General features: G+C 38.1%; 1 protein-coding gene across 2 annotated transcripts in view; it reads right to left on the minus strand.

Moving 5' to 3' along the window:
• Window positions 1–21,178, minus strand: part of GRIK2 (glutamate ionotropic receptor kainate type subunit 2) — a 1,301,067-nt gene that overhangs the window by 1,239,863 nt on the left and 40,026 nt on the right. The window contains exon 3 of one of the 2 annotated variants that reach the window (XM_077289658.1): window positions 17,054–17,459. In XM_077289658.1, the coding sequence (XP_077145773.1) occupies window positions 17,054–17,168 (115 nt within the window). In that variant the 5' untranslated portion in view covers window positions 17,169–17,459. Of the gene's footprint in view, window positions 1–17,053; window positions 17,862–21,178 lie in introns of those variants that run through there. The other variant, XM_077289656.1, reaches the window with a different exon arrangement.

Raw genomic sequence — 21,178 nt, forward strand, 5'->3', positions numbered from 1 at the left:
TAAATTTTTCTTTATTTAAATAATCCTATATGGATATTGAATGTCACATGAGATTTGCGCAGGTATTTGTAACGTATAATGCGGATGTGTATCTTTGCGCAAGTGCTATATAAAATCTAGGGAGTCTTTAGTATAATGGCGATATTTAGCGCTACTGCGCATGCGGCGTGAAGAAATAACCACACAGTGTGCCTCTACCAATATGGCGGTATTCAGCGCTACTGCGCATGCGCCGTGAAAAAATTGCCACACAGAGGGCCCCATTGGTTTGTATGATGTCCCGGTATAGTGATGCGTTCTGGGCATGCGCATTAAGAAACACAGAACGCCGACTTCTGTATACAGCGTCCTCCATGAGCCTGCAGTGAGATGCAGGTGGGCAAATATTATTAATGGCATTATATATGTGTAATGGTCACCAATAAGAGATTAGTTATCTGTATAGTTGCAGGCAATTAAGCATAGCTTTCTGAGAGACAAACAGAAGGTGGGATTTTGGATTTCCTTATTGCACAAGCACATAGCACTTTATGTACAAGCACTGCACATAAGCATAAGATGTTCAGTATAAATGTTTTAATGAATAATTAGTGGATGTGAAATATGATTGCAATTAATATAACACTTGTTGAAACACATATAAATATGTAATAGGTATGGTTACTCACTGCTTGATAAAGGCTCAGTTTGAGCTGAAACGTCGCCCGGCTATGTGGGTCGATTAAACCTACCACATTTTTCACCTTTACTATGGAGTGCTGCCTCTTTTTTGTATCTTTGTGAATCTGGAGTAATCATTGGACTGGTTGCCTGGGGCCTTGCACCCGAAGATAAGTACTATTGTTGTGCTGTTCCTTTTTTCTCTATAATATTAGATAGATAGATAGATAGATAGATAGATAGATAGATAGATAGATAGATAGATAGATACGAGATAGATGGATTGATTTCTCTTATTGAGCAACTGATTCTAATTTTTTATTATCATTATTATTATTACAATTGGATTATTCAATTTAAGGTAAGATATTTACCAGTTCAATATTCTTAAGAAATGGATTAAAAACTTATACTTATATATTTCTTGTTTTTAGACTTATATTCAAAGAACATTTATGGAAAATAAATATAATCTTTTTCCACCTTTCAAACATTGTCAATAATTGCCGATGGTGAGCAATTTTAAGAAAACTATTCAGTGATGAGTACATTACAAGATTTATGAATAAGGTGCTGAAATTGCTTATTACATTGTTCCAAACCCCAAGTGAAAACACGTATAACAGCTCGTCCAGTGTGACTGCAACCTTTGAAGTAAGTATCCTGAGTGTTCATGGTGTGCCGCTCATAGTGATAAGTTGATGACTATTCCAAAGTGTGTTGACACTTCACTTGACATTAAGGATAATGCACTCCAGGCTCTGCGTAAATGCCTTAGAGCAGGTACAAACACAGACAACCCACTATACAAATATTTCATGCATTTATTATGTGTTTCTTTTGCAAATGTAAAGATTTACTTCTGTGCTGATAAATTATAGTTTATGATTCGGGAAGAAATCAGGACTTCTGCACTACAGCACTGTCATTAGATTTTTGAGATATTTCAAATAATTATAAAAACCAGTGTGATAATATAATTATAATAATCTTAGAGTAAAAAAAAGAAAGTCCTATAACTATAATCTCAGATTTAGCAAACAGAAATGATTGCTTTACATGAACACTTTATAATGTCGACTCCTTTGTGTCATTTCTATTCTAATTGAGATTGTGTGCATGAGAGCAGCTAACTGAGCAGAGCTAGTGAGAAGTGTCATACAGAAAGCCTCCTGAATGCTGTCTTTGTTCCCCCTTCCCCCAAAAACCTCTTGATATTGAGACTCCATGTAAGGCCACGTTCACATGTTCAGTATTTTACCTCAGAATTTGTAAGCCAAAACAAGGAGTGGGTGATAAATGCAGAAGTGGTGACGTGTTTCTATTATACTTTTCCTCTGATTGATCCATTCCTGGTTTTGGCTTACAAATACTGAGGTAAAATGCTGACCAAATACTGAACGTGTGAATGTGGCTTAACTATGATAGTTACCTTTTGGGCTAGGATAATACGACTGTACATACTCTCATCTGAGAGAATGTGAGAGAATCAGGCCGGTTATGCTATTCACACTCTGTTCACGTGCTGCTCAGAGTTTGATCAGAGTGCGACCATAGTGAGCTCCAAAGTTCTGGGATGAAGAGAAGATGAGGAGAAATAATTCTTCATTCTGTCAGTCTGTGGAAATTGGACTGCCCTCAGATGACATTCTCCGATGATTTCCACCAACTCATTGTCTTGCATGGCCTAGTACGATCTGAATATAAGACCAAACTCAGGCATACCCTGAGGAAAAAGTCAGACATGTGCACATCCCCATAGCATCGGTCTGAGTGCGATCGGATGTTTTGTTGGATCACTCTGGGACTGAAAATACATGTTCATGAGTCCTTAGACATATGGATAAAGGAATGGCTTCAATTTTAAAACCAATTTAATAATATTATTGCTGATATTGCTATTACTGTTATTACTACTGTTACTACTACTAATATCAATAATAACAGTAATATTGTGCCTTTCCTGGTCAGGGTATTTTAATTATTGCTCTGTGTAGCAGAAATTATCACTTGCTATGAGCGACGACCGCTGGGCGGCGATCATTGCAAGAGCCCGCACCAAAATGGGGGAGTTAAATCATTGTCTGTAGGTAGGACATTTCTGATATCTTAGATATTAGAGTTGTCTATCAGGACCTTAGAGCTTTACATAGTAATACAGTCAAAACGATACGCAAACTGTCTCTTCAGAGAGAAAAAGGGCTTGAACTCTAGTGCCACCTATTGGAAGTAGCAATTCTACAAGTCAATATTGACCCTTTAGCGAGCCTTGCAATATGACTTTGGATAAAAGCCAGGTCTTATTGCTAAAGTGAGTAATATCTTCATATCTTGAAGTATATATTTCTTTAACTAAAACATCCAATAGAGATATTTCTATTAAAAACTTTCAAAATGCAGAAAGCTTTTGAGAGCCTGTTACTGCTCAGTGTAATCTAAAGGCAACAGTTTTTTCAAGGAGGATTTGTCAGCAATCTTGACATGTCTGTTTAAGTAAATAATCTGACATGGTTATCACTGACCAGACATTGTCAGTGTGAAGGAGCATGCGCCAATGCCAAAGAAAATGATAAAGCCTAGCTATTATTTATTCATACATTTCCAGGAGGAACATCAGATGAACAGCATAATGCAAAGTTCTATGAAAATCTGCTGCACTATTTTTTTTTACATGGATCATGCATCTATGCAGCATTAATTCTTACAAAAATATGCAGAAAAGAGACCAGAAAACTGTTTTCATTATACTTCATGGAATAAGTGTTTAAAGGATTTCCTTTCATACTGTATTCAAAGGAATAAGAGGTCTATAATTTATCAAACAATGAAGCCCATATAAGTTTTACAATATTATAATAATAATGAAGCTCTCACCGACACTAAAGCAATAATAATCATACTGATAAATATTATTGGGGGACAACATTAGCTATCGTAAAACCATAAAACCATATGTACAAAATCACACTGCTCGGAGCCTATTTAAAGGGGTTTTCTGAACATTATATATGGTTAAAAACAGAAATTACTTAGAAAATGAGCAACTTTGTAATATATCCCTTCTCAAGAATGATGGGATTTTTAATTCTACTGCTTTTTGCTGATGTTACCAGCCACTAGATTTGAAAGGAATCAATTCACAGGACCAAGACCAAGGGACAAGTGAACTGTGGCTTATCTCCCAGGGATTCACAGCTCTTCTTTTGATTAGTTGGCCTGGTGCAACAATATCAATGTCCTGTTCTGTGTTCTAATTACCATTTACATCAATATCTGCTGAAGACTGCCAGAAGATCAATCTGCGCATGTGCCACCCACAGCTAGGTTGGTGACGGCACAGAATTTAAGTAAGGAAGAAGACAGACAGAAGAGGAGCCATGGCAAAGCCGAAGACCCTACTCACAGGTCCACCCCGAAGCACGGAGACCAAAACTTCTAATGATGTTTTTATAAAAAATCAGGCTGTGGATTTCAGTATTAAATACGGTAAGTACACCAGTGCCATTATGGCAATGCTTTAGTTTAATATATACAACACTGATGACAGGTTCTCTTTAGAGGATATGTCAAGAAAGACTTTTTACATACATATTAAACAAAGGCCATGACTGATGGCTTAAATTGGTATTCATCAACCATAGACTACAATAGCATTTATTTACCAAAATATGTAATTAGCTTTTTAATAGCTTTTCATTTCAAATAGATGTCATCATAGTAAATACATTAACATAGTAAATCTAAAAAATGTACATAGTAACTATGAACATAAAGCTAATGTATTCACATAAAAATCTTATTCTAGACACCATGGGTTGAAACAATGTACTATGCTATCCCATACCTTTTTCTTGCAACATACTGATAGTATACAGACCAGACATGAGTTAAATCATTACATGGTTAATGTTAAATTTTACTAAAAAAATTGGATGTGTATAGGACCTTAACTTGCTTGAGTTGTGGCACGTATATATGTATGGGAGAGGATAAAAGAGTTTCTAGCAAAATTATTTATTTGCAAATAAAACTTGATTTAAAATAGTCAGAAATCTGTGTATATATAAACCTTAAGGAGGTTCACATACTTTGCAACAAACTGATTATGTGACAAAAAAGAGGGATTTAAAGAGTACTGGGCTATCAACATTCTGAGGCTGACCTTTTTATTTAAGAAAAGAGTGGGCAACCCAAGACTAGTGATTTTACTAAATATAATTTGACAAATGTGTGTTATGTCACAAGAAAGGGCTCCAATGTCTAGTAAAAGTTAGGCCCGAACTTCTAGGCTATGGGATCAGAGTGGTATCCCACAACCTTAATGCAGTGAAAGCACAAGATCTTCCACATTAATGTCAGATTTCACTTGGGTAACCTTTCAATCACCACTTTGTGAGCAATGCATCAGAGATGGGTTAGTTTGATAACACATGAGTTCTTGTGCTTTCAATTTGAGAGCAGGTGACATGAGAGAACCTGAACTTTAAAGTTCGGCATTCATAACGGACAGTTAGTTTCCGGTGCTAAATGCCGAACATGAACTTTCCCCAGAAGTTGCAATATTCAGAGTTCCGTGTTCTTCTCTGCATGATATGTAATATGAAATACCCTACAGACCAATTTACCATCAGCTTCCTGTTGTAGTGGTCCTAATTTTTAAGTATGGTATGACATTGACAGCACAGGAATCAGCAGCACTGGCGGTGCCGTCCGTCTTTTTGCCTTATAGCTCAGTGTATACCATGAGTAAACTGAGACCACTCTGACCCCCTCAGAACAGTGTCATTCATGCTCCTCACCACTGAGATGTGAAAACTGTCAGTGAAGTAAACATCTATACACCAATTTCATTCAAGTAATGTCCACTGTGGATGATAAGTGAGTTAAAGGTTCAGATGGCTGTTGGCCAAACAATGTCTTGGCCGAATGATGGACCAATTCAGTCATCTCAGCTGACTCTCTCATAACATAGGAGCGCTGGTTCAGCTGAGCTCCTCTGTGTTTGCTATGAAACAGCTGACACGTTGTTTGGCAGATTATTTCTGTGAAAATTAGAAATAGATAATCGACATCTCCCCTACCATCTGTTGGCTGGTGCCCCAATACACAGTAGACAGAGGCCATATCCATTGATATTGGCAGAATAGGCCGACATTAGTCTAATGTGTATGAGGGCTTTAAAATTGCCTAAGTGTTTTGCCAGTTTTTATCACAGTCGTGTAAGTAGCTGAATATCAGAGAGATACACACACATTTTATGTGCAAATGTTAGTCTTTAAAGAACCCAATATTAGATGTCAGATTAAAGAAGCACTCCCATCTACATTTTTTATTAAAAGTGTGTATATGTGCATATAATGTGTATTGTGTTAATATACTTACCTATTGCTGCTCTCTCCAGTGTCCAGTGCCGGTCTTTGCTTCTCGGTGATATCACAGCTTTGCAGACTATCTGGATCATACTGCTCTCAGCAGTGACTTTTACAATGTAGGTCTATGAAGCCTCATGATGAGACTCAACAATCTTTCATTGTAAAAGAGACTTTCCCCTCACCATAGAGTATACAGTGAGCTGGACAGTCTGAAAAATAGTGACCTCACTGAGAAGAGGAGAAGAACAGCACTGGACACTGGAGAAAGCAGCAGTAGGTGAGTTTATTAATACACTCACACTATATTACATGCATATATACAGACATTTGAAAAATCAAAATATAGATGGTAGTGCTTCTTTAACTAGAAGGTTTATACCTTGATTAACACTTAGGAGATTTTGATTACAGTATATATTCAAGCATAAGCTTAGATTTTCAGCCCATTTTTTAGGCTGAAAGTGCCCCTCTCGGCTTATACTTGAGTCATTGTCCCAGGGGGAGGGGGAGTGGCAGGAGTGGTGGCTGTCACATCATAATCACCCTCCCAGCACGGTCTCTGCACATCCCTGCTTTTCAGATGGTCTCGGCACTGGCAGCTTGTTCCTGTGTTCAGTGGTCACGTGGTACCACTCATTAAAGTAATGAATATGGACGCGACATCACTCCCATAGGCATGGAGCGCATATTCATTACTTTAATGAGTGGTACCATGTGACCGCTGAACACAGGAACAAGCTACCGACACGAGCTGGAGACCATCGGAGAAGCAGGGACTTGCAGAGACCGAGCCGGGAGGTTGAATATGACGGTGAGTGTGAGCATACAATATTCACCTGTCCCTGTTCCACCGCCGGGCTCCGTCTTCTGCATCTTCTGGCTGTGATGTTCAGGTCAGAGGGCGCGATGACATGGTTAGTGCACGCCCTCTGCCTGAACAGTCACTGCAGAGACCCGGAAGACACAGCGGCGTGCAGCGGTGGAATGGGGACAGGTGAATATCGCAAGTGCCAGGGGCCTGAGCCAGTGGTGACACCGGCACCTGGCTCCCAGCAACGAGAGGTAAGTATGTCATTATTTTTAATCACAGAAGCAGCATATGGGGTTATATTATTCTATGGAGCATCTTATGGGGCCATCAACTTTTATAGAGCAGAATATGGGGTTATATTATTCTATGGAGCATCTTATGGGGCCATCAATTTTTAAGGAGCAGAATATGGGGTTATATTATTCTATGGAGCATCTTATGGGGCCATCAACTTTTATGGAGCAGCATTTGGGGTTATATTACTCTATGGAGCATCTTATGGGGACATCAACTTTTATGGAGCATGATATGAGGCATATTATTCTATGGAGCATCTTATGGAGCCATCATTCACCTTTTATGCAGCATTATATGGGGCATATTTTAATATGGAGCATCTTATCGGGCCATTATTAACCTTTGTGCAGCATTATATGGGGCATATTTTACTATGGAGCATCTTATGGGGCCCATCATGAATTTTATGGAGGATTATATGGGGTGCATTTTGTATGGAGCATCTTATGGGGCCCAGAATAAACTGTATGGAGCATTATATGGGGCTCCTGATTCAATATGGATATTCAAAAACACTTAACCTACTGATGTCTCAATTAATTTTACTTTTATTGGTACCTATTTTTATTTTTGAAATTTACCAGTAGCTGCTGCATTTCCCACCCTAGGCTTATACTGGAGTCAATACGTTTTCCCAGTTTTTTTGTGGCAAAATTAGGGGTCTCGGCTTATATTTGGGTAGGCTTATACTCGAGTATATATGGTACAATTTGCTCTGATGCATAAAAAAGTAGTCATTTTATGCCTAAGAATATGTTAAGCCAAAAAGGTAATTTTATTAACCTCAACAAAATGAATTATTTTTGCATGCACCAAACTCTCTATGTAAAGCTGATAAAAATAGATCTGAAAGCTACTGTACTTTTGATTTACAAGACACATTCAAGCACATAACCAGTTAGCATGTTTAATCCTTCACTTTATTTCAAATCATTATACTTTTCACTTGTACAAGTCCTAGTAGATAAAAAGAAATCAGAAATGAGAATAAAACCCCCCAAAGGGTAAGGCTGTTCAATATATTTGAAATTATGTTGTGAATCAGTTTGGTGTGGTGGATGACTTAGTACTCGCTCGGGCCTTCATGTAAACCCATTAAATTACATTGCAATCAGCCTCTTTCAGCCTTAAATGGATGATCATATAAAATAACTTGGTGAAAGTGCAATTATAAATCCTCAATTTTCTTGTTCTCTAAGGGAAATAGTCAACAACCTTTTTTTTTTACAGTGAATCGATCAACAGGATTTTTACATTGATTGCTATTGTTTCCAATAATCCTGTGGACCCCAACCGGTGCATCCTGCCTCAGTGTCTCCTACGGGTAAGCGCTGCCGCTCTAGTGTCTCATTTCCATGCCACTTGGCATCCGTCTCACCGGTATACTAATATGGGCGTTTGCAGCAGCTGCCCGTGTGTAGCATAGCTATGCACTATTCAGTTATCTGGCATGTATACACCGTGAGGTTATCCACTTCCTTCTTTTAAAAACACATCCTTGCTCTATTTATGCACTCATGTGTGCTTTGTGTGTATTTTGTACTGTGCTACTAAGCGTGTTAATCACATATCTACTAATAAAGCCTATTTTTTAATTAAATATACCTGCATGCTCCTATTTTTCTCCTGGTATCAACAATGTTTCCAATAATAACCAGAACTGTGAACATAATGAACATAAATAAGCTCACACAGAGGTCAGAACTCATCAAAACAGTGGTCTGTGTGAACATCCACATATATGAATCCTTATGTATTTTTAGCATGTTGAGATAGGTTACTGTTTGGATTTATACCCAATACGGGCAACTCCTCTCTATAAGAAATATTAGGACATATGAATGTCATGAACCAAAGAGAACAATTCCTAAAAGCAGCTCCTTCTCTGGCATTTCCTCTTCAGGCTACTGCAAATACAATGGAAACTTAAAGAAGATAGACCTTCAGTAATCTTATGACCTTTAATAAATATTCGGTCCCATACACATAAAATTATTGTCAGCTAAAGATACAAATTTCATTGGGGCAAGTATGATTGTTTAATGTGTAAGGGGCAGACATATCATTGGTGCAACCTGTGCTGCTGCACAGGGGCCCAAGGGGTAAGGTGGCCCATTTCAACCTCCAAAGTATGTGTAATTTTGTACTTTTTGGAACTCTTGGGCTGCAAAGGGCCAGCATACGTGTTCTTGCACTTTTCTTTCTGTGTCCGCCAGTGGTAAGGGGGTATCCTGACTCTAACAGCATATTTGGAAGCATAGAAGTATTGGTCATGTTGGATTTCAATCTATTCAACATGCCTGGAGGAAAATGTCTGCTTCTTGGGGTGTATTACAATGACGCTTTCAATTTAGCCCACTGACAATACATGTTCACTAAGCTGAGCTGAGAGTGCAGGTGTGTAGGTCAAGTTGACTAGACGTTGGACAAACAAATGCTCACCTGATAGCTATCTAAAGTATATGGCCTACATAGATTGAATAACCTTTCAATGTGTCAGTGGTATTTTACACCTGAGCCAAACACATCTGATCAAAAAAATTTAGAACTAGTTACTGGAACATCCCAGCATTATTGAGTCAGATGCCATCATAAAATCCCGCAAAAAAATAGGGATCAGTTCTGTCATTTGTCATCACTGGCTTTTATTTGCTACTACAGATGGAAAAGACCATAAATAGTTGAATGTGGCAACAACGTCTAAAGGGGCATTTACAGTAAGATAATCGTGAATGAGCATTGATAAAAATACTAGTTACAAGATTATCTTGCCATGCAAACAGAATGCCGATCACTTGTCGAATTAACTCATTCATAGGTTGAAATGATCTATTATGCACAATAGTGTTGTTTAAACAGAACTTGCACTGCCGAGAATAATGGCACCCAATGCGCACTGAGCGATCTAGTATAAATTGTTCAGTGTGCATGGTTTACTTTGACCTGCCTGTGTAAACAGGTATTCAAATTACCTCTAATCTGTAGAAGTTTCCTAATCGGCACTCATGTTGTGCCGCTGGTTAGTTCTTGTAAACATATCCTAACACGCTTCCTCTCAACAAAAGAAGGGATAGGCATACATGTTAGCCATAACGTGGAAAATTAATGTGCCACAAACTTTGTACATCATTGACACTCTGCTACTAGTAGAAGCCTTGGTGATACGGGAGGCATTCCCACAGCTTATCACCTATTTCCATTTAGCAACTTAGTCAATGTATATATGCCATACCTACAAGGTGAAAGAAAAATCTAGTTAAAAGCCCCAAATGGTCTGTTTTAGTAATGATTCAAGATAATGGCATGACAACTGACAACTCCCAAAGGTCTCTCCTAAGTAATGAGAAAAAGGTAGCCTGGCTGAAAGTGAACACTTTAAGATGATAAGAAGCCAGTTAGTAGATTGATAGTTCTGCCATATTGTAGTCAACATGCTTAATAGATTGTAAAACTTATCATCCACTAACCACCAGATGGAAAGTCCACTTTTATCTTTAATTCAGATGTGATTGTGTATAACTCACCAAAACCAGCTGTGTTTATTTATTAACTCTGGACAGACCAGTGTTTCAGAAACTGAAGTGATGAATGGGACAGCTACTGCTTCCACTGAGTAATATGTGTCTTAAGATTTCTGGAGGCTTTCCTGCCAGACGCCATGCAGCTTGGCTTTTGTTCCTCATCTTTGTACATTTTGCACATTAAACTTTTGACTTCGCTTTGTAAATGGCAAGCAGGTGACATCACATGGTAACATCATAACATTACCCTGAGAGAAGGAATTATCACTTATTCCAGTATCCATTGGAAGAAATATTTCTATAAAAAAAGAGGAAACTATTGTGCCTGGAATGGATTTTAGGCAGATAATAGAGACAAGAAAGAGTAAAAAATCCGATCACTGACATGTTTAACCAGAAAATACCATCTGTCCGGCTAACCATCAGTACTTGCAAGTGACTTCTAACTGAGAGACACACATACATGTATATATATATATATATATATATATATATATATATATATATATATATATATATATATATATATATATATATATACAGTATATCCTTGGTTTAATGCGCGCACTAACTATCCATTGACTCAGAATGTGATTATATTATTTTTATATTTCACAGTTGTATATATATACACACACACATATACACACACACACACACTCTGCAGCTACACACACTTGTAATATGGACATATATGTAAGGCCAGTACCATATGTCATACATATTTTGGATATAGGACAGTCATCTCTCTCTCTCTATATATATATATGTCACCAGCTAGTAATATCCAGAGTACCATATCAAAATATAAGTTGTGTGTGTGACCATTAGGCACCTTACAATTGCAGTAAATGCTATGTGAGCTTGTCTCACAAGACATATTATATACGGAGCCACAACATGATCACACAATGAATAATAGGTTTACATGATAATATACATTTCCAAGACTTGGTTAATTACACAGACTAACTATTAAAATAGTAAATATTTATAACATGATGCTGATTTCACAATCAATTGTAGTAAATGGGAACTTGAGGTCTATAGTTGAGAAGACTAAGAGCAAACACCCAGCGCTAGTCCAGGCAAAGATGACTGTCACTCTGCGTTATTCTCAACCGATGGCACATCTGCAGCTAGCATTGCTCTTTAAAAGGAATGAACAATTTATATACATTTGTGATTTAGAAGAAGAGGTCAAAATTTAGTGAAAGGAATAAGAAGCTCCATTAATGCGTCTTCTGTACTGCAAGGTAAACCTGGAAAGCGTGGGTCTTATGATAATGACAATGAATGGTCAATAAAGCATATGTCTGCCAGCATAGCCCCAGTCTCTCCCTTTCATTGTCTCTCTGCTGTAACAACTGCTTTTCCAGAAAAAAGGAACACTTAATTGAGTTACATTAATGCTACCTGATTCTTTTGTATCATTGTGCCTTAGTTGTTGTTATTAATTCCCTTCTGTTCTAGAAACTCTGAGCTGAAGGAAGCTTACTTAACCTACATTAAATCTTGATAATGTAATAATGAGTCTTTTAAAGGGATAATAATTTTAATTCCCCTATCTGCAGCTATAAAGATTGTATACAGCTAATCCAGTTTGCCCTTTCAATTAAACTTGTTCAGCTTGTTCTATTTAGTCAGCACCTGAATGGGCCATTAAAATTCTTGGTCTGTAAGACTTGTATGCTGTTCACTGTTGTTTTTAAATTCCATTAAATCCAAATAGTCTTTATCGCCCCATGACCACTGTGACTTCAATCAGCCAATTTAATTACCTTACAAAATTGTCAGTAGAAAAAAGCAAAGAAAAACAGGAAGGGATGTGACGTTATCAAATTGAAATCTTTCTCTCCAGTGTTTAATCTGGACCAGTCAATAAAAATGCTCCTCAACCCTTCCCTTCAAGGGGTATTCAACCTCACGTTCTTTCCAAGGTTTTTTCCTGTGCTTGAAAGTTCTTGAGATGATGATGAGCATGAACTGTCCTTTCGTTCATTATCACAGATGTCCAGGCTGAAATAACCTTAATAATAATAATAATAATAATAATTTTTATTTATATAGCGCCAACATATTCCGCAGCGCTTTACAACTTATAGAGGGGACTTGTACAGACAATAGACATTACAGCATAACAGAAATCACAGTTCAAAACAGATACCAGGAGGAATGAGGGCCCTGCTCGCAAGCTTACAAACTATGAGGAAAAGGGGAGACACGAGAGGTGGATGGTAACAATTGCTTTAGTTATTTGGACCAGCCATAGTGTAAGGCTCGGGTGTTCATGTAAAGCTGCATGAACCAGTTAACAGCCTAAGTGCAATGATGGACATCTGCTTTAATAGTAGAGTGAAACAACTGAATTCCATGTATGATTTAGAATTTTGGATAGAATGATAGATAGATAGATAGATAGATAGATAGATAGATAGATAGATAGATAGATAGATAGATAAGGGATAGATAGATATGAGATAGATAGATAGATAGATAAGAGATAGATAGATAGATAGATAGATAGATAGATAGATAGATAGATAGATAGATAGATAGATAGGTAGAAAATGAAATTTGTGGTTTTCTAGAGGACATGAATATAAAAAATGCCATAAATTAATCGCATGTGCTGAAAATTATAATAATGTTGAAAATGTAATAAAGCTGTGTAGTTTTCCTGAATATTCTGTCAGTACCATGGTGGGTTTAATGCTGAAGGAGTGCACAATTGGCCAAAGAACAATGAATAAAAGCCGGCATTCAGAACATGTCGTGCCGCATTACCCGCAATAACTATCAGTCAGGAACATTATTGTTCATGAATTACATATAAAGGCAGTCACAGAAGATATGTTAGTGGTCTTTGCATAGCTATATTATAAACCTTTAGAGGAAATAACAGCAACAAATTAGGTCTGTAGCTACTGCAGAATTTATTGTGTCACATTTATGATATAAACAAGTTGGGTCTTGTTTCAGCTTTCATTGACTTCTTTATATGTCCCTTTTTTAAATGAGCCAGTTGCAGTCTGTATATTAAACAGAATATAACTTATTCCTGGTGGAAGTAAGCTCTGGAGTTAGATTGAATGAGAGGCAAGTAGTCAAGGTTAGATAGCTATGGAAAGATAGATAAATAACATAGATATAGGATAGATAGATAGATAGATATGGGATAGATAGATAGATAGATAGATAGATAGATAGATAGATAGATAGATATGGGATAGATAGATAGATAGATAGATAGATAGATAGATAGATAGATAGATATGGGATAGATATTGGATATATAGATATATACATAGATAGATACATAGATAGATAGATAGATAGATAGATAGATAGATAGATAGATCGATATGGGATAGATAGATATGGGATAGATAGATAGATATGGGATAGATAGATACATAGATAGAGAGATATATAGATAGATAGATAGATAGATAGATAGATAGATAGATAGATAGATAGATCGATATGGGATAGATAGATATGGGATAGATAGATAGATAGATAGATAGATAGATAGATAGATAGATAGATAGATATGGGATAGATAGATAGATAGATAGATAGATAGATAGATAGATAGATATGGGATAGATAGATAAATAGATCGCTAGATAATAGATATGGAAAGATAGATAAATATATATACATATATATATATATATATATATATATATATATAAGATAGATAGACAGATAGATAGATAGGTAGATAGATAGATAGATAGATAGAATAGACTTTTATTTATTCATTTGCTACATTATTAACTAAGGTTAAGAATTGCACTCATTGCATGTAACTGGTAAAGTAATATCCCAACAGCAGTATTATTGTGATGGGTTGATGGGTGAAAACTAAAATACTAAGAGCTATAACCCATGCCAGTAATACTCCTGCCTTATGAGAATAACATTTTATGATTTTCTTGGCTCACATGCACGGCTGACACCACGTTGCAAACAGACTGGCACCGGCAAAGAACTGAATCTGTGACTAATAGCATATGGGAAAAATAAAGCACTGTAAAGTATTAACTTGTTAGGTAGCACTGAATTCTACATTTAAACTTTCTGCCTCTCATGAAAAAAAAAAAATATATGTTTAGTGAAAATAATATTAAGACAAATAAGTATTTTTTTCCTAAAGTGACATGCTATATAATGTTGAATTCCTAAAATGCTTTCAATACAGTGCGGATTTTCAGAGCAAACTTTAACACATCGATGTGATTGTGCCTTTTGTAGTGATTGTGAATAGTGATGTGATTTTGCATTTGTAAATAGATGTTATACGTGCGAGTCATATATATATATATATATATATATATATATATATATATATATATATATATATATATATATATATCTATATCTAAATAAATTAATATATATATATATACAGTATATTGTGTGAGATTATTGCACTTGTTTTAATTATGTATACCCCTTCTCACATGTAAAGCGCTATGGAATAAATGGCGCTACAATAATAAATAATAATAAATATATACAGTATAGACACACACACATGCATGTATACATGTATGACATGCATTAGCAATGTGTTTATAAGTTTGCATCATTTCTAAATATCCAAAATGTGTCATCTATGTCTATCTATTTATCTATATATTTATCCATCCATGTATCCATCCACCCATCCTATGGGTAGTAGATCTCCATGTGAGCAGCCAGTACAGATCGCCCTGTGGTGTGCATGTACACAAGCCTCAGTAGGAGCGTACAGTATCTTTCTGAAAGCCCAGCAATTGTTTAAGGACTCGCCTGTTGCCATAGTGCTGCAGGCTGAGGCAGAAAATCAGCGGCTAGTTGTCCTTTGAAGACTCTCTTCAGACAACTCTTGACCTCAGCCAGGCAGAAGGGAGCACAGGACTGCGAATTACTATTGTTATTAACATTGTTAAATGTTCTGTAAGAAGTAAAGGAGGAATGCATTGAATCATCTTTTGTTCTGCGAAAAGGACACTGATGTGGGAAAACCTGGTACCAGGATGCCTGAGTCACATCCGCAAACCATCTGTCATGGTCAAGATCCATGGCAGTGTGGTAGGGAAATCTCCTCTAAGCAGTTCTATCAGATAATAAATGTTCCCTGGTGTGGTGCTAGGCAAGGTTCACATGACTACCACTGCCATCCATCCACTCCTGGCCATCCTTGCACATTATAGGTCTGACACTTCATCCTAATGTCTTATTGTCACCATGACTTCTTATTTTACCAATACTTGTTGTTCTTGGCAGTATGTTCTCTGTGATTTATGGAGGACAAGGGACTTTTCCAGAATTCCTAGCACTGCGCCTTTGGGTGTTGAGGAGTTGAGCAGAGACTATCCTCTAGCATGGCATTAGGTGAATTGTGTAGCATGTCATTGTATCATCATTCCCCATGCTGAGGCATGGCTCCTATTGTAATTTACAGGTTCTGTTCATGCAGGTGATATATGAACGTGTGTGTCTGCTTCCAAAGAAACCAGCATTCCTAGAGATGGTTGCTAATAGTAACATGCCTCAAGCATCACCTTAGAACCAGATGGTGGCAGGAACAAGTCACATTTTGGAACCAGAAGAATGAATTTGGATGTATCAGGCTGATGAAGCTTTTTTATTTGTCAGCTGCTGATATCCATAATTACCAGTGTAATAAATGTCTACCTCCTCCTTCAATCTCAGAGACTTAAAGCACTAAGTAATGTCCAGCTCTCACATATATTAATGAATGGGTGACTTCACTTATCATGTCTAGTCTCTTCAGCCAGCACTTTAACCACTTGGACAAAGTTTGGCATCTCTTCTGTGTGTGATCTGTCTGAAGACCATAGATGGATCTTCAACAACTGTTCATAGGACTTTACTACCTATTACTGTAAACATCCCAGACTAGCATTTACTTTTTTTTTGCTTCTGCCCACATGTCTCGATAAGAGAAATAGTAACTTACTCTCAGAGCTATAAAGGCAATCATTGGCTTGTTGAAGGAACCTGCTCCTATGAAGAGTTAGGGGCTTACGGGGGCTATAGAAATAATCTTTGACGTATTTACGAGACTGTTGCCTAAATTGTCCCCTTTACTATACACTTCCCACATGACTGGATGACTAATATGTAACAATACACACCGATCAGAGCTTCCTAGATGACACATTCTCATTCTATCCCTCATTATCACCAAGCTGTCAGTGTCCCATTCATTGGACTGCAGTGACAATAATCCATTTCTGCAGACACCACAGATAGATGAGTGTGTTTTCATTGTGAAAGACCTGGCTGTAATAATCCCACCTAGCAGACATCTGGGGATTGTTTTCCCTGAGCTTACTCCATTCAATAGAAAGCAAAGTAAAAGGCAATCTTACCAAACCGTAGAACATGTGTGGTCCCTTGAGTATACCCAATCCACAGCAAGCAGGCGACGAATCTTAGGGTGCACCTGAAGAATGAATGAGTTAGAAGAGGGCATGTCATCTTCATGGTTCCACTGTATATCCGCACGGTTCCTTCCCACTACAGAGTGTCAGGTTCCCCGGTAGGGTAAGAAGAATGAGAGGACATAGACTGATGGCCCTCAGACACGATCACGGCATGGTCACAGAGACAACATGAGCGAGGAGGATCCGCTTCCCAAACCCATTAGCAATCCCTGCATGTTCTTCATTCACTGCACCAAGGAGCAACCTTCAACTGCAAGGAATGGTGGGACATCCATGTTAGAGGGGGGAGAATCCTTGAGAAATCCAAACGCATATGTACATCCCGGTGAGCCTGGAAGGGATGAAGGGGGAGGGAAGGCAATCAATAGATAATCCAGCTCGGAAAATTCGCTGAGCTATAGTAGCATAGTGGAAGTCTGTGTGCTGGGAAAGGGGTCTGCTGCTTTCCTTTTCTGCTGCACTGCTGCACAGCTCCTGACGTGCAGCCAAGATTAAGTGAGAGAAATTGAGATAGCTCCTCTCTTTTTAAAGCTGCCAGCCAGACAGCCTTCCCCAATTTGTATTAAGCAACTGATCTGATATCCCCGTGCTGAAAAGCTGCTTGCCTTTATTCCTGGGCAGAGAGCATTGCTTTCCCAGCTAGCAGTGGAGACTAGCTCTGTGCCATCACACAAGCTCTGGCTGCCTACATACAGCATGCCACTTCTGCTGGGTATTAGCAAGTTTCACTTCTGATTGTAGTGTTAGGGGTAGCATTTATCAGAAGGATGGAGGAAGCATCCCCCGGTTGGCTGTCCTCCTAGCTGAGCCATTTAACTCCTTGTCAGATGGATGCCACTGCTCCCATTGGAAGAGGCGTGTGTGACTGCTCTTGCACTGAATAGGTTAATCCCAGAAAATGTTTCTTATTGTACTGGATTTAAAACCAATGGTAAATGCAGCGACATATAAATATATATATATATATGTATAGATATATATATTTAATCAGAGAGCTAAACTTTGACGCTAAATGCGGTTGCTTGCTATCATCTAGAAGAAGCAAACGCACTTTACACCTACACATTGCATCCTTTTAGCTGACATCTGATTTTACGTTTAAACCAGCAAATCGTTGAAGAAAAGTAGCTGGCACATTTAGTGTAAATCAATGGATTAACCCTTATTCTGCCATGTCACTTTTCACACACTGAGAAAATACCCTGAATAGCCAAAGAAGATAAACATACTATCTATCCCTAGCCAAATCATTTCTGAAAGAAATAATTGGCACTTTGTGAAGAAAAATAATAATAACAATAATAATAAAATATCTTTTTACAATTCAGAGCGTACATGCACAGACAATATCAGACATTTTAAGGAAAAACCTGGAAGGAATTTGCTTGTTTTATACAATGGTCCCACAATCTGTTACAAAACATAGGCTAGTTAGTAGGGCTGCCATCAGGGCATTACTGCCCTTATAGGCGTATGGGGCGAAATGAGCAGAGGGTGCCCCTGCTCAGTGGGCCCCAGCAGCAGGATTCTGCCGGCTAAGTAACTGATCATGCATCCTCAGATGCACGGACAGTTAAAATTTGTTGCCGGCAGGAGATTCGTCACTGTCATAACGAATGAAGGTCCGCGCCTCAGATGTAAAGAGGGAAGGACACTGCTCACTGCTGTGGGGGTGCATTACACCCCTATGGGGCTGTATTTTACTACTATGGGGCTGCTTTATACTATGGGGTGTATTATACTACTATGGGGCTGCGTTATATTATGAGGGTGTATTATACTGCTATGGGGCTGCATTTTACTATGGGGGTGAATTATACTACTATGGGGCTGCATTATACTATGGGGGTACATTATGCTGCTAAAGGGTGCATTGTACTACTATGGGACTGCATTGTATTATGGGGATGCATTATATTATGGGCTGCATTATACTACTATGCGGTGAGTTATACTACTACGGGGCTGCATTATACCATCGGGTGCATTATACTGCTATGGGGCTGCATTATACTATGGGGTGCATTATACTGCTATGGGGGTGCAATATACCACTATGGGGGTCAATTATACTACTATGGGGCTGCATTATATTATGGAGGTGCATTAAACTGCTGTGGGGCTGCATTATACTATTGGGTGCATCATACTGCTATGGGGTTGCATTATACTATGGGGGAGCATTATACTGCTATGGGGCTACATTATTCTATGTTACTGTGCAGGGCGACATGGTCACTTTTTTCTTCATCTGGCACAGTATAGAGGTTGGGGAAAAATTAGGAAATGTGCTCTAGATAACTGTTATTTTCTGCAGAGACGAGTCCTGGCTGGAAGAAGTGATGGTGATCTGAACTGGATGAAGAAGAAAAGCGAGGATGAAGGACTTCAACTAGAGATGTCACAGATGAGTCAGTGAGTTAGCTGTACACTTACACTTTATACTGTATATTATATACAGAGCTCCTGCGTATAATGTCACTAGTAATCACTGTATTAACTGTAAACTGACACTATATTCAGAGCTCCTGTGTATAATGTCACTGGTGATCACTGTATTACCGTACACTATATACAGCATTCGAGTGTATAATGCCACCGGTGATCACTGTATTACCTGTGCATAATGACATTAGTATAGTGTTTTTTATTAATGATCAGTATTATAGTATTTGGTCACTATGTGGTGGTAATATGTGTTGGTATGGTGGTATTTGTTCCTTGTATGTGCTATTATTTGGTCACTGTGGTGGTAATATGTGGTCAGGTCATGGCATGGTGCTATTTGTTCCTTGTATGTGGTAATATTGGTCACCATGTGGTGGTAATATGTGATTTGGTCATGGTGCGGAGGTATTTGCCCCTTGTATGTGATATTATTGGTCATTTAAAAAATTGAAAAATACATAAAAATACATAATACATAAAAAAATACAATAAAAAATCAGATGGCATTTTCCCACGCTGAAGAGTTAATTTTAGTTCAGGCCGCCAGTGTTGTGAAATTGGATTTTGGGCTCCCCCTGTGGCCACTGGTGGAATTGAACTGGTGTGCATCATCCTCTCTGTTCACCTGTTTCCATCAGGATGTGGGAGTCGCTATTTAGCCTTGCTCCTCTGTCACTTCCATGCCGGTCAACATTGTAATCAGAAGCCTTTCTGTGCATGTTCCTGCTGCTAGACAACTCCCAGCTAAGTTGGACTTTAGTCCTTGTTTGTTTTTGCATTTTGTTCCAGTTCACAGCTGTAGTTTCGTTTCTGTGTCTGGAAAGCTCTTGTGATCTGAAATTGCCACTCTGATGTTATGAGTTAATACTAGAGTCTTAAAGTAATTTCAGGATGGTGTTTTTGATAGGGTTTTCAGCTGACCATGAAAGTGCCCTTTCTGTCTTCCTGCTATCTAGTAAGCGGACCTCAATTTTGCTAAACCTATTTTCATACTACGTTTGTCATTTCATCTAAAATCACCGCCAATATTTGTGGGGGCCTCTGTCTGCCTTTCGGGGAAATTTCTCTAGAGGTGAGCCAGGACTATATTTTCCTCTGCCAGGATTAGTTAGTCCTCCGGCCGGCGCTGGGCGTCTAGGGATAAAACGCAGGCTACGCTACCCGGCTACTGTTAGTTGTGCGGCAGGTTTAGTTCATGGTCAGTTTAGTTTCCATCCTTCCAAGAGCTAGTTCTTATGTTTGCTGGGCTATGTTCTCTTGCCATTGAGAACCATAACAGTTTGACCGGCCATAAAAGGGTTAAATTAATTGACAGAGAAAGGAGAGAAAAGAGAAGTCTGCTGAAGATTTTTTTTTTTCTCTCAGTTCTGAGTGTGCTTGTAATTGAATCTCTTGCAAGTCTGCCTATATTGCAGCCTTTCTCTCTCTCTCTCCTTCTAATCCTGGAATGGCTCTGTGTTCACCTGTTTAAAATGGATATTCAGAGTTTAGCTGCAGGTTTGAATAATCTCACCACGAAAGTTCAAAATTTACAAGATTTTGTTGTTCAGGTTCCTATATCTGAACCTAGAATTCCTTTGCCTGAATTTTTCTCGGGGAATA

The sequence above is a fragment of the Ranitomeya variabilis genome, chromosome 2 (genome assembly GCF_051348905.1).
Source record: "Ranitomeya variabilis isolate aRanVar5 chromosome 2, aRanVar5.hap1, whole genome shotgun sequence".
NCBI classification, from domain to species: Eukaryota; Metazoa; Chordata; class Amphibia; order Anura; family Dendrobatidae; genus Ranitomeya; species Ranitomeya variabilis.